Genomic DNA, 14,998 nt, shown 5'->3' on the forward strand with positions numbered 1-14,998 from the left:
AGCCCTGCTCAATATGCCTTAACCAACCATGTTGTTCCACCTCCTACATATGCGATGACATCACCTGGTTTAAACGTCTCTAGAGACTATATCTCTCTCATCATTACTCAATGCCTAGGTTTACCTCCAATGTACTCACATCCTACCTTACTGAATCTATGCTATCGAGCCCAGAAACCTGCTCCTTTTACTCTCTGTTCCGAACGTGCTAGACGGCCAGTTTGTATAGCATTTAGCCGTACCCTTATCCTACTTCGCCTCTGTTCCTCTGGTGATGTAGAGGTTAATCCAGGTCCTGCAGTGCCTAGCCCCACTCCCACTCCCCAGGTGCTCTCATTTGTTGACTTCTGTCACCGTAAAAGCCTTGGTTTCATGCATGTTACCATTAGAAGTCTACTCCCTAAGTTTGTTTTACTCACTGCTTTAGCACACTCTGCCAACCCGGATGTCTTAGCCGTGTCTGAATCCTGGCTTAGGAAAACCACCAAAACCCTGAGATCTCCATCGCTAACTATAACATTTTCCGCCAAGATAGAACTGCCAAAGGGGGCGGTGTTGCAATCTACTGCAAAGATAGCCTGCAGAGTTCTGTATTACTATCCAAGTCTGTACCCAAACAATTCGAGCTTCTACTTCTAAAAATTCACCTTTCCAGAAACAAGTCTCTCACTGTTGCCACTTGCTATAGATCTCCCTCTGCCCCCAGCTGTGCCCTCGATACCATATGTGAATTGATTGCCCCCCATCTATCTTCTGAGCTCGTGCTACTAGATGACCTAAACTGGGACATGCTTAACACCCCGGCCATCCTACAATCTAAGCTTGATGCCCTCAATCTCACACAAATGATCAATGAACCTACCAGGTACAACTCCAAATCCGTAAACACGGGCACCCTCATAGATGTAATCCTAACTAACTCGCCCTCCAAATACACCTCTGTGGTTTTCAATCAAGATCTCAGCGATCACTGCCTCATTGCCTGCATCTGTAATGGGTCTGCGACCAAACGACCACCCCTCATCACTGTCAAACGCTCCCTAAAACACTTCTGCGAGCAGGCCTTTCTAATCGACCTGGCCGGGGTATCCTGGAATGACATTGACTTCATCCCGTCAGTAGATGATGCCTGGCTATTCTTTAAAAGTGCCTTCCTCACCATCTTAAATAAGCTTGCCCCATTAAAAAAATGTAGAACTAGGAATAGATATAGTCCTTGGTTCACTCCAGACCTGTCTGCCCTTGACCAGCACAAAAACATCCTGTGGCGTTCTGCATTAGCATTGAATAGCCCCCGTGATATGCAACTTTTCAGGGAAGTTAGGAACAAATATACACAGGCAGTTAGGAAAGCTAAGGCTAGCTTTTTCAAACAGAAATTTGCATCCTGTAGTACTAACTCAAAAAAGTTCTCGGACACTGTAAAGTCCATGGAGAATAAGAGCACCTCCTCCCAGCTGCCCATTGCTCTGAGGCTAGGAAACACTGTCACCACCGATGAATCCACTATAATTGAGAATTTCAATAAGCATTTCTCTACGGCTGGCCATGCTTTCCACCTGGCTACCCCTACCCCGGTCAACTGCCCGGCACCCTCCACAGCAACCCGCCAAAGCCCCCACCATTTCTCCTTCTCCCAAATCCAGATAGCTGATGTTCTGAAAGAGCTGCAAAATCTGGACCCCTACAAATCAGCCGGGCTAGACAATCTGGACCCTCTCTTTCTAAAATGATCTGCCAAAATTGTTGCAACCCCTATTACTAACCTGTTCAACCTCTCTTTCGTATCGTCTGAGATTCCCAAAGATTGGAAAGCTGCCGCGGTCATCCCCCTCTTCAAAGGGGGTGACACTCTAGACCCAAACTGCTACAGACCTATATCTATCCTACCCTGTCTTTCTAAGGTCTTCGAAAGCCAAGATAACAAAGATTACCGACSATTTCAAATCCCACCGTACCTTCTCCGCTATTTAATCTGGTTTCAGAGCTGGTCATGGGTGCACCTCAGCCATGCTCAAGGTCCTAAACGACATCATAACGACATCATATCGACAATCATCGATAAGAGACATTACTGCGCAGCCGTATTCATCGACCTGGCCAGGGCTTTCGACTATGTCAATCCCCACATTCTTATTGGCAGACTCGACAGCCTTGGTTTCTCAAATGATTGCCTCGCCTGGTTTACCAACTACTTCTCTGATAGAGTTCAATGTGTCAAATCGGAGGGCCTGTTGTCCGGACCTCTGGCAGTCTCTATGGGGGTGCCACAGGGTTCAATCCTCGGGCCGACTCTCTTCTCTGTATACATCAATGATGTTGCTCTTGCTGCTGGTGATTCTCTGACACACCTCTACGCAGACGACACCATTCAGTATACTTCTGGCCCCTCTTTGGACGCTGTTTTAACTAACCTCCAGACGAGCTCCAATGCCATACAACTCTCCTTCTGTGGCCTCCAACTGCTCTTAAACGCAAGTAAAACTAAATGCATGCTATTCAATCGATCACTGCCCGCACCTGATCGCCCGTCCAGCATCACTACTCTGGACGGCTTTGACTTAGAATACGTGGACAACTACAAATACCTAGGTGTCTGGTTAGACTGTAAACTCTCCTTCCAGACTCACATTAAGCATCTCCAATCCAAAATGAAATCTAGAATCGGCTTCCTATATCGCAACAAAGCATCCTTCACTCATGCTGCCAAACATACCCTCGTAAAACTGACCATCCTACCGATCCTCGACTTCGGTGATGTCATCTATAAAATAGCCACCAACACTCTACTCAACAAACTGGATGCAGTCTATCACAGTGCCATCCGTTTTGTCACCAAAGCCCCATACACTACCCACCATTGCGACCTGTACGCTCTCGTTGGTTGGCCCTCTCTTCATACTCGTCGCCAAACCCACTGGCTACAGGTTATCTACAAGTCTCTGCTAGGTAAAGCCCCACCTTATCTCAGCTCACTGGTCACCATAGCAGCACCCACTCGTAGCACGCGCTCCAGCAGGTATATCTCACTGGTCACCCCCAAAGCCAATTCCTCCTTTGGTCGTCTTTCCTTCCAGTTCTCTGCTGCCAATGACTGGAACGAACTGCAAAAATCTCTGAAGCTGGAAACACATCTCCCTCACTAGCTTTAAGCACCAGCTGTCAGAGCAGCTCACAGATTACTGCACCTGTCCATAGCTCATCTATAATTTAGCCCAAACAAATACCGCTTCCCCTACTGTATTTATTCATTTATTTTGCTCCTTTGCACCCCATTATTTCTATTTCTACTTTGCACATTCTTCCACTGCAAATCTACCATTCCAGTGTTTTACTTGCTATATTGTATTTACCCTGCCACCATGGCCATTTTTTTGCCTTTACCTCCCTTATCTCACCTCATTTGCTCACATTGTATATAGACTTATTTTTCTATTGTATTATTAACTGTATGTTTTGTTTTACTCCATGTGTAACTCTGTGTTGTTGTATGTGTCAAATTGCTATGCTTTATCTTGGCCAGGTCGCAGTTGCAAATGAGAACTTGTTCTCAACTAGCCTACCTGGTTAAATAAAGGTGAAATCAAATTAAATTTTAAAAATATTGTCTACCAAGCCATCATATCGGCTTAGCCCACCAGGGACTTTTCTACCATTGTTAGTAACCAATATCTACTGTTTTTTTGCGATGWATTTCTGTGATTATTTAGTTAGTTAGGATATAATGAATTAAGCCAGTTTGTATATTCCTGATTCATAATTTACGCTTGGGTTTGTGCAGATAACCAAGAATATTACGACGTTCAGATGAGACTGATAGAAGGTAAAGAATAATTAATGATTGACTGCTATTGATATGAAAGATCTTCAGATTTTTAAGAGTGGATTCGGGAGATAGCGGCTCTATATAAACTAATGCTTCTGTGGTGCCCCGGGATTCCTAATGAGCTAGTTATTGCCTGATTCATTTAATTAAATGTTAGGTAACCGATTTGAAAATAGCATGTCATCTCATTTAATCATCCTAGAGACACGACAGCATAAAGGAACGATGAGCGGATAAMAGTCTATCCATAATTTAGATTAAGACGTTAATTAGCGAGCTAAGACAAACGTAGTCAATATAACTGTTTGTTCAACACCTTTGAAACGTACAGCGACAGAATTCAGAACATGGGGCGTTCTTACATTATTCTCCCTGTACACCAAGTCAGAACTGTATGATAAATAACAGGGGCATATAAGCAGACAATGGAAGCACTTACAATATTTGATGATGACATTTTCTAAAACAGGTGTCGTGTAAATTCTACACAGGGACACTCAAAGTCAATCTTAAATGAATCCCTCTTTATTATCAGTGAGCTGGAGAGGTTCCAACCAACTCAATGCACCAAGTATACAGGTCGATAAGGACCTTCACCCGGGGCAGTCCCGTTAGTTCTCTTATATATAGACAAGTTATATTTAAATGATTTAGCTTATTCATCATTCATAATTAATTCATCATTAACGTTTGCTTTATTCATGTGACCGACCAATACTGGGTCATGCATGTGACAGATCAATACCTCACGAGGCTTCTTCTCTCTAAGCTGAGACCTTGAAACTGAGATATCACTTTCTCAAAACAAAGTTATGCACGTAGTGTCAAATTGCAGATACTGATAGTGAGGACTTGTTCAATCAGTCACTTGCATGAACACAAATTGGTTATTAGAAAAGCACCAACTTAAAATGTTCCATCACACAGGCTATAGGCTACATGTGCACCACCAAGTCAGAATAGTAGGCTAAGTTATGAAGGGGAAAGGGACCAAATTATTAGGGTGAGGCACATGGGCTACTAACAGCTTGCTACACAACATACACTTAACATTACTTTCTTAGCTACAGTATACATATCTCCCTAGCATATTACATAATTTATGCAGCAGCATACATTTTTGGACTCATCTTGCTGTTCTGTGCTCACTTGAACAGGAAGGTGARGTGGCGGTCCTTCTTGTTGGCAAATTTTGTCATCAAAGTCTGGCAATCTCTGGATTGATGGTGCTTTCAAGACAATTGGGAATTCTGAAAAAACAAGGTTGAATCATGACGTCAGTGATCTTCAGGTCAGAGCTCTAGAAAGAGGCCAGAGTTCCCGACTTGGAATTCCGAGTTGGATGATCGTTCAAAATGTGTTTTCCCAGTCGGAGCTTGTTTTTCTCAGAGTGCACGCTTGTCTTGAACTCACTGAAGTCTGAGATTTCCTACTTCCGAGTTTCCAGTTGTTTTGAACACGGCAGATGTCATGCTGGATTGACAGCATGGCCAATGTATTCAACCTTTCAGGCCCATGGTGTTGCATGGGAATGTTTATCCTTTTTAAGCTTGGAAAAGAGACCCTTATACTCAGTGTTGTGTCTTTACTATCCTTAATGTGATGACAATGACTTTATCAAATCAATTAACTATGTTTAATTATTACGATGATTAGATGATTAAATTAATCCTGTAACAATTAACTCATTAGCAATCTTGGGCACCACGGAAAAAGTTGATTTAACGAATTACCGTTTTCCGAATGAACTATAAAAGATATAAAGATTTTAGTCATCAATCAGTCATTAATGAATGACTTCAGTCTCATTCTGAATGTCGCAAAATTCTTGGATATCTGCACAAACCCTAGAATAAATGATGAATCAGTGATATACAAATTGGCTTAATTATTTAATTACTAACTAACTAAATAATCACACAGAATTACATAAACACACAAACAGAATAGCTTAGACATTGATTACTACATAATGCAATGAAAAGTCCCTAGTGTACTAAACTGATATGACGGCTTGTTACACAAAATGGTGGATTCAAAAGAGAGGGAAACGAAGGGGCATGTAAGAAAGAGCGGGAGAAAAAGACAAAGGACTTCGCTAACGTACATACAGCTGAGAACTATGCTCATGGAAATGTGAATCCTTTGCACATGAACGGCCGCTCATTCGAAAAAATTGCAATGTACATATTGAAATGTGTATGTCTTTGTTGTCTCTGTTGAAATTGCCAGTCCGTCTGGAGAGTAATTCGACAAAGTCTCTGGTTTGTCCACCAGAGATCAAAGTCTTTCGTAGTTGTAGCTCTGTTATAAAGGGTACATCAGACGTACCAATGGTTGTTTGATAGGGAAATGTTCATTAGATTGAATCTTTCAGAGTACCACCCGGTGGTTCTAGGTCAAATTTACTAGACTAAAGTACTTAAACAGCTGCAGACTGAATGTTCCGGTGTAGTCTTTATCTTCTTCACTTGAGAAAGTTTCACAGTTTCTAACCATTTTGTACCTTTCAGCTCACGCTGTCCGTGTACTGGTCTTGTAGAGTCTAACCATTCGTGATGTCTGGTTCACACCGTCCCCCTGCTTGGTCTCTAGTTTTAAACCATTTCTCAGCCATGTAGCCACTGCTTCACGCTGACTGGTCTATAGAGATTTTCTTCTTCTCTGTTGAAAATTTCAGAGTGTCTAACCATTTCGTACCTTCCAGCTCATGCTGTCTAATGTAGAGCTAGAACCATTTTACACACCCATAGCAACCCGGCAATGTAAAATATACACATTCAGAGATGCAGTTATGTTGTTCTACTGTCCTTAGTTACATCACAAATTAGTAATGAATTTGACATGATTGTTCTTTAAGTACCCACGGACCCTTCCAACTGCTTGGATAACAGAAATATTGTTTCATTATCCAATCTTGGATGTCACAGTACTACAATATCTATCTCTGTTGTAAAGAAGGGATTTTTAACTTCCCTTTCATTGTGTGGGAGAGAGAGAGTTCCTGCAGTTATTTACGGCCGTCATAAAACTGTGGTGGGGGACGGGGGACGGGGGGTGCCTATGATCCTCACCCAAAAGAGCAAGTCATGATACCAGACTTGGACTACAAACATTCTCCACTGCGTAGCAGGCTAGTGATTGCTTTCCAACGCTTGCAGTTAGCCACTAATTCCTTCCAAACCAATCATTGTTGAATTTGCGATTTCCAACTTGTTGTGTAATGTTTATGGCCGATGAGCGCTGAGACGTTTTATCTATAATTTCTTGAAAAGGATTTGCCAGTAGATTGTCGACTTGATTCATGATGATGACTGCTTGTGTAGCTTGCTAGCTAAGATTTTGAAAGTATGATGTTGACATGATCAGTCCAATCAAAGCTACGGGAGATATAACGTGAGTTGACATCATTTTATCCGTGTCCAATGACCACAAGCCTTCTTAGATGGTCACTTCTAATGTAACAGAAAACTGAGCCAATCATGGTGCAACTAGAGAACATTACCAACCCCTACGCACTGTATTTTCTACTGGCTGCCCCACCACCACAGATGGCACTGAGCTAGCCTGAAACACCTGCATTTTGGAGCTGCCTTACTCAAGAAAGCAAAAAAGAGACCATGTTTGTATGCGACTTTATTAACTCAATAAAAAAAATTACATTGTTTGCCAACAGATATGTGACACATATTAATGCCAATATATTTAATATAATATAATGCAAAACAGACAACAACATAAAACAGGGCTCTACCTCACCTGCCATGAATGACGGGTCACCACTGGGCAAGGAGAACACTTTGTTAAAGTTTCAATTAAGGATTGCCACTTTCAACTTGAAACACCTTAAATAGAGTCATATTGTTATTATATGGTGCCATCCTCTAGTGAGTGAGTTGCTTTTGTGCCATTGATATTAAGCAAAACTTCTGATGTCGAGAACCAAATTCTTAGTATTGCAAACAATATTGGAAGCAAAACATATACCCAAAAGTATTGATAGCAAAACAAAATATTGCAAGGAAATTATTTTGCAATGCGAGAACAAATGAATTGTAAATGTATGCCAAAAAAAATGTTCGCAGAGAAATATTTCTTTATGATAACATGATTAAACAAAATGTCTCCCTCTTTTCTGCAATTTTTGATTATGTTACTCTGGCCTTTTTCTAGATGCAAGATTTGGCACATTCATTCATTCAAGCAACAGAGCACTCTGCACCCCACTGCGGGTTTGTCTCTGAAGATAAGCAGGGTTCTAGCCAGTTCATGCATGGGAAACCAGAAGTAACTTGAAGTTGTGTAAATTCTACAGGCTAAAAAAAAACTTAGAAAATGTACTTGTGAAACTTCACTTGTCTGAAAATGTCAACAACAATTGTTTTTATTTTTCACAAGTGATTTGTTCACATGTTTATACGTCTTGGGAAACCACATGTTTTTTTCACGTGATTTAAAAAAAATGTAAAGTGTTTTTTAGATCCAGACACATGCTTCACAGAAATGGTGTGCTCATTTCCTAGGACAAATGTTCTTCTCACGTCTGTTCCCCTGGCTAGGTTTGTCCATTGTGATCGGAGATCTCCTGCGTCAGATCCCCATCGCTGTGCTCTTTGGGATCTTCCTCTACATGGGCGTCATGTCCCTCAACGGTATCCAGCTCACCGAGCGCATGCTGCTGCTTTTTATGCCTCCCAAGTATCATCCTGACCACACTTATGTCCGCAAGGTCAGTACCACTAAACCACAACAACATCTATGTTTGCAAGGTCAGCACTGCCCAAATCCCAACCATACCTAGGGCTGCAAGGTCAGCACTGCTTGAATCCCTACCACACCTATGTCTGCAAGGTCAGCGTATTGCCCAAACCTCGACCACACCTACGTCCACAATGTAAGTACTACCCAAACCCCAACCACGCCTGAAAATCCTGTGCTGCAGAGTAGCTGATCAAAACTTTATAACACTGGTTCTATCTTGTAAAAGTGTCCTTAGGATCTGAAGGGCAAAGACTTTGAAAGCCAACTATTGACTCTGACTAGAACTGCTATTCTAATATGTGTGTGTGTGTTCCAGGTGAGGACCCTGCGCATGCATCTGTTCACGGGGATCCAGCTGGTGTGTCTGGCGGCGCTGTGGACAGTCATGTCCACCGTGGCTTCGCTGGCCTTCCCCTTCGTCCTCATCCTCACCGTGCCCATCAAATGGTTCCTATTGCCCCGCATCTTCACCACGCGTGAGATGCAGTGTGTAAGTCGAATCACACACACCGTCTAGCACTGTTTCCACCGCCTAAAGGAGTTGGGTTTTTATTGGTTTTAGTTTACAGTGGGATGTTGCTTCGGGGGCCTTTGTCTGGGAAATAATCTGTGGGAAAGTCTGATATCCTATGCAGCTGAACCCTGGCAATAACCTTGACCCTTGACTTCTACCCCTGCTCTCTCTTTGTGTCTTAGTTGGATGCAGATGACGCAGAACCTAAGTTTGATGAGAGGGAGGGACAGGATGAGTACACAGAGATGGTGCCAACGTGATGGACGTTCTGCCAACCAATATACACCCTAGCCCTACAGTATACTCCAGGAAGTTATTCAAACCCACCAACTCCTTTGTTTGTTCACCTGATATTTTATAACGCACCACTGATGGTTTGAAATGTTTTACTCATTTTATATTTAATTGTCTTGAAAGCTTTTTAGGATCCCAACTCCCAAATCATGTTTTTTGTCTATTTTCACTATATTGCTTTTTTGGAAGGTGGATTTGTCCTTCGAAATAATTTGAGTTACAATGTCGATTCATGTTTTTAGGTATCTTTGGGGTGTGTTTTAATGTCAGGTGGGAGTTTGAATTGCTATGTGTCAAAGACTAGAGCCCAATTCCAAGTCTCCACCTTTTGCTCAAAGTGTGCATCGGAATTGGGCTTTTAGCAGAAACCACATCCGCTGAGGTCATGACCTAAGAAGAAGCACTTTATTACGATAGGATCAGTACAGATGTAGTATGCGTCTTATCACATTGTACTGATAAATACATACAACATAGTCATAGACAAACATTTACCATTCAGTCTAGTTCCCACGGTTAGGCGTATCATTGCAGTAGTCTTTCGAATGTTACATATTTATTACTACTATGATACATTTTTCATTCAAGAGTGGGTAAAATGTACACTACATGGTTCTCAATTCACATGATTTTACATGGCCCTCCAGTATGGCTAGTTAATTTTGTAGCTTCACTGAGAAGCACTTACTATAATGCACACTGACAGAAGTAAAAGCAACAAAAACTTGATAAATCTAATGGTCCCCCATCAAAAGGGCAACTAGGCCACGCTCAGTTAATTGTTGTTTTCAATGAGGATGGTTTCTGTGCCTATTCCAATTGCCTTTAGTCCAATACAATATGTTTAACTTGTACTGTACCTCAAATTGCTTAAATACAAGAGTAGAAAAGCTTTGCATTATAGCGCAATCAACCAATCATTTGCAGTGTGTGTTTGTGGGGCCTGTCCAACTCTCTTTCGGCAAATAGCATGTGACTGTGACACCATTATAACTTTATGTATAATACGGTTTGAATGGTATTTGTATTTATTATGGATCTCCATTAGCTGCTTCCAAAGCAGCAGCTACTCTTCCTGGGGTCCAGCAAAATAAAGGCAGTTTATACAATTGTAAAAACATTACAATACATTCACAGAATTCAAAACACACTGTGTGCCCTCAGGCCACTACTCCACCACTACCACATATCTATAATTCTATATCCATGTGTATGTATAGTGCGTATGTTATCGTGTACGTGCGCGTGCGTGCGGGTGTCTGTGCCAATGTTTGTGTTGCTTCACAGTCCCCGCTGTTCCATAAGGTGTTTTTTTGTCTGTTTTTTAAACCTAATTTTACTGCTTGCGTCAATTACTTGATGTGGAATAGAGTTCCATGTAGTCATGGCTCTATGTAGTAATGCGTGCCTCCCATAGTCTGTTCTGGACGTGGGGACTGTGAAGAGACCTCTTGTGGCATGTCTTGTGGGGTATGCATGGGTATCCGAGCTGTGTGCCAGTAGTTTAGACAGACAGCTCGGTGCATTCAACAACCTCTCATAAATAAAAGTAGTGATGAAGTCAATCTCTTATCCACTTTCAGCCAGGAGAGATTGACCTGCATATTACTAATATTAGCTCTCTGTGTACATCGAAGGGTCAGCCGTGCTGCCCTGTTCTGAGCCAGTTGCAATTTTCCTAAGTTGTGGCAGATTTTCCTTTTGTAGCATCTGACCACACGATTGAACAGTAGTCAAGGTGCGACAAAATTAGGGCCTGTAGGACCTGCCTTGTTGATAGTGTTGTTAAGAAGACAGAGCATCGCTTTATTATGGACAGACTTCTCCCCATCTTAGCTACTACTGCATCAATATGTTTTGACCATGACAGTTTCCAATCTAGGGTTAATCCAAGCTGTTAGCTTGTGACCGTGATAGTTGAGATGACTATTTGCCACTCTTGAATTTAAGAAATTTGAGGTACAATACAAGTTAGACATATTGTACTGGACTAAAGTCAATTGGAATTGGAATGTTTTATACAGTACATGGATCCATCTCTGGGTAGCCGAACGTTTTGTACGTGTAGGTGGTAACCAGGTTTGACACTGTTGTTTAAAAGCAGCCCTTATTCAAATTGATTCATTATTTGCAATTGAATGAATACAACCCTAGACAGAAAGTAGCACTACAGTACCCCATTGTGTATATTTAGGATGATAGACAGGGGAAGCCTTCATTAATTCATTTGGCAATCTGTGCCTAAGAAAGTAAATGTGTCAACAATAAAAAATAAAAAATCCTATCCTGTGGGACTGACAAACCACATTATATTATTTGAAGAGCACATACTGTAAGTTGCTTTCCACCGATCACTTGCTGCTTAGATCTCACCATTGTGCTTCTCCAAATATGTTAAAGATGTTTGGTCCCATTTACCTACGTAGTCTTTCATACCTGAATACACTACGTACCATGATTTACTTGGTTTTCACTGTTGTGCACTCCTAGTTGTATAGTCTTGGTTTAACTGTCTGAACAACAGTATGTACAGTATGCCGGCTTTAATGTACAGTAAACAAAAATAGGAGACATCGTATTCAATACAAATTAAGGTATTTTTAAGTATGCACATCATTTTGGGCCTCAGTAGCTAATCAGGTCTATAAAGCCAATGAGGATAGTCCATTAATAACAGCTGTTTCCATCTTAAAATGTCCCTGAATGTGTTGTAACATACACAGTCATAATACACGTTATTGAGATTCTGTTTACTTTCTACTACAAAGTTAAACATCATACCGTTGCACTGAAAAATTACAGTTTGCCAGTATTTCAAAAGTGTGTAGTAGGAAGACTGTGTCTCATTGAATCGCTGCAAAGGAAGAGCAGTGGCTGCCGTGTATGCATTTGTTGTCATCATGTGGTCCAAATTGCCTCCTTTGCAGATTTGCTTGCTGTCGTTACAGTTTTCAATTTGTGTGCTTTTGTCAAGTTCACCAGGTCATATCATCTTTCCACTCAAAATACAATGTGAGAGAACATAAGATACCACAATTATTTTAGCATATTTCTGGATGCTAGCTTTGCAATGAAATTGGGGAGAAAAAGTGTAAAAAAATATATATATTTAACATTGCTTTGGGATAATTAACTGCAAATAGTATAGCATGAGTGAGAAATAAATAAAGAAAATATATTACATACAAATATATACATATATTTTGTTAGGAAACAATCATGGTTCAAGTGCTTTCGCTTTAGCTACATTGCAAGATGTTTAAATAGACAATCTGCCTTGCTCTTATCCATGTCAAGTTTGTAGAATGACAAAAATGGACTGATTTTAAATGTTATTTTTTATATATGTAAATGTCTATTGATGAAATGAAACTGAAAGTTGTGTTTTCTTTTCTATTTGCAAGGATGTGTCTGTCCCTGTACAAAAGTATCTGTAAAGTGGTTAAGGGAGAGATACCTAAAAATGATCAATTTAAAGTAGACATTCATATTAAGAATAGGCCATATAAATGATGTATGGTACACTTTCTTCTTGTCATCATCATACTGTATGATCTATCACCTAAACACCCAAAAAGAACATGTGTATCAGTCACTAACCGTCAAAGTTTGAAATAAAAATATAATGAGTCCATGGCAAATGAAACTGGATGACGATAAACGGAGTACGTAGGCATGGGGATTTCTGGTATATTCCTAAAACTTAAGTTGAAAATTATGCTGTCGCTGCTTCCTGTTGACAAGACATATTGATAAATAGCCCAATGACAAAGCACAGTTTTAAAGTGTCCAAATCAATAACCCATATGCAGAAACAGTTCGTGATAATTGAAAACATAGACATGAAATGTATTATCTACACATACATGTGCAACAATAGTCATCGTATTACTTAGATCTTTTTTTAAACAAGCACCTTATAAACAAACTGCACACACATTGTCAAGTGGCAATAAATCACTAATCGATTGAAACTACCACAGCTCAAAAAACACACGGAATCTGGGAATAATGTGTACGTCACTGGTTAGATGAAAATTTGTAGTAGACAGATAGCTATACTGAACAAAAATGTAAACACAACATGTGAAGTGTTGGTCCCATGTTTCATGAGCTGAAATAAAAGATCCCAGAAATTGTCAAAAAGCACAAAAAGCTTATTTCTCTGAAATTGTGTGCACAAATGTCTCCTTTGCCATTTCTCCTTTGCCAAGATAATCCATCCACCTTACAGATGTGGCATATTAAGAAGCTGATTAAACAGCATGATCATTACACAGGTGCACCTTGTGCTGGGGACAATAAAAGGCCACTCTAAAATAAATGTTTGACACAGAACATAATGCCAAAGATGTCTCAAGTATTGAGAGAGTGTGCAATTGGCATGCTGACTGCAGGAATGTCCACCAGAAACGTTCCCAGAGAATTTCTCTACCATATCCGCCTCCAATGTCGTTTTAGAGAATTTGGTAGTACGTCCAACCGGCCTCACAACCGCAGACCACGTGTAACCACGCCAGCGCAGGACCTCCACATTTGGCTTCTTCACCTGATGGGATCGTCTGAGACCAGCCATCTGGACAGCTAAAGAAACAGTGGGTTTGCACAACCGAAGAAGTTCTGCACAAACTGTCAGAAACCGTCTCCGGGAAGCTCATCTATGTGTTCGTTGTCCTTACCAGGGTCTTGACCTGTCTGCAGTTCAGCATCTTAACCAACTTCGGTGGGCATATGCTCACCTTCGATGGCCACTGGCACGCTGGAGAAGTGTGCTCTCAAAGGATGAATCCTGGTTTCAACTGTACCGGCCAGATGGCGGACAGAGTGTATGGCTTTGTGTGGGCGAGCGGTTTGCTGATGTCAGTGTTGTGAACAGAGTGTCCCATGGTGGCGGTGAGGTTATGGTATGGGCAGGCATAAGCTACGGACAACAAACACAATTGCATTTTATCAATGGCAATTTGAATGCACAGAGATACCGTGACGAGATCCTAAGGCCCTTTGTTGTGCCATTCATCTGCCGCCATTACCTCATGTTTCAGCATGAAAATGCATGGCCCCATGTCACAAGGATCTGTACACAATTCCTGGAAGCTGAACATTTTCCAGTTCTTCCATGGCCTGCATACTCACCAGACATGTCACCCATTGAGCATGTTTGGGATGCTCTGGATGGACGTGTACGACAGCGTGTTCCAGTTCCCGTCAATATCCAACAACTTCGCACAGCCATTGAAGAGAAGTGGGACAACATTCCACAGGCCACAATCAACAGCCTGATCAAGTCTATGCGAAGGAGATGTGTGAGACAAATGGTGATCACACCAGATATAGACTAATTTTCTGATCCACACCACAAACTGTTTTTGGTATCCGTCACCAACATATGCATATCTGTATTCCCAGTCATGTGAAATCCATAGATTAGGGCCTAATGAATTTATTTACATGTACAAGTTTCAAAATATGAACTGTAACTCAGGAAAATCTTTGAAATTGTTGCGTTTATGTTTTTGTTCCGTGTACATTTTGAAGTGTTGCATTTTGATTCAAGTGGGTCGCCAACGAGGTAAGTGATTTTTTTGTTAATTACTTCGATATCA

The 14,998-nt window shown here is 41.1% G+C and overlaps 1 protein-coding gene across 2 annotated transcripts in view; it reads left to right on the forward strand.

The window, feature by feature from the left end:
• The window catches only part of LOC111956791 (anion exchange protein 2-like), a 62,434-nt gene extending 49,667 nt beyond the window's left edge, over window positions 1-12,767 (forward strand). For both annotated transcript variants that reach the window (XM_023977411.2, XM_023977412.2), the window contains 3 exons: window positions 8,386-8,555; window positions 8,904-9,077; window positions 9,284-12,767. In XM_023977411.2, coding sequence (XP_023833179.1) covers window positions 8,386-8,555; window positions 8,904-9,077; window positions 9,284-9,361 — 422 coding nt within the window. In that variant the 3' untranslated portion in view covers window positions 9,362-12,767. The remainder of the gene's footprint in view (window positions 1-8,385; window positions 8,556-8,903; window positions 9,078-9,283) is intronic.
• Window positions 12,768-14,998: the final 2,231 nt, after the last annotated feature.

This window comes from Salvelinus sp. IW2-2015, linkage group LG32 (assembly GCF_002910315.2).
Source record: "Salvelinus sp. IW2-2015 linkage group LG32, ASM291031v2, whole genome shotgun sequence".
In the NCBI taxonomy this organism is placed as follows: Eukaryota; Metazoa; Chordata; class Actinopteri; order Salmoniformes; family Salmonidae; genus Salvelinus; species Salvelinus sp. IW2-2015.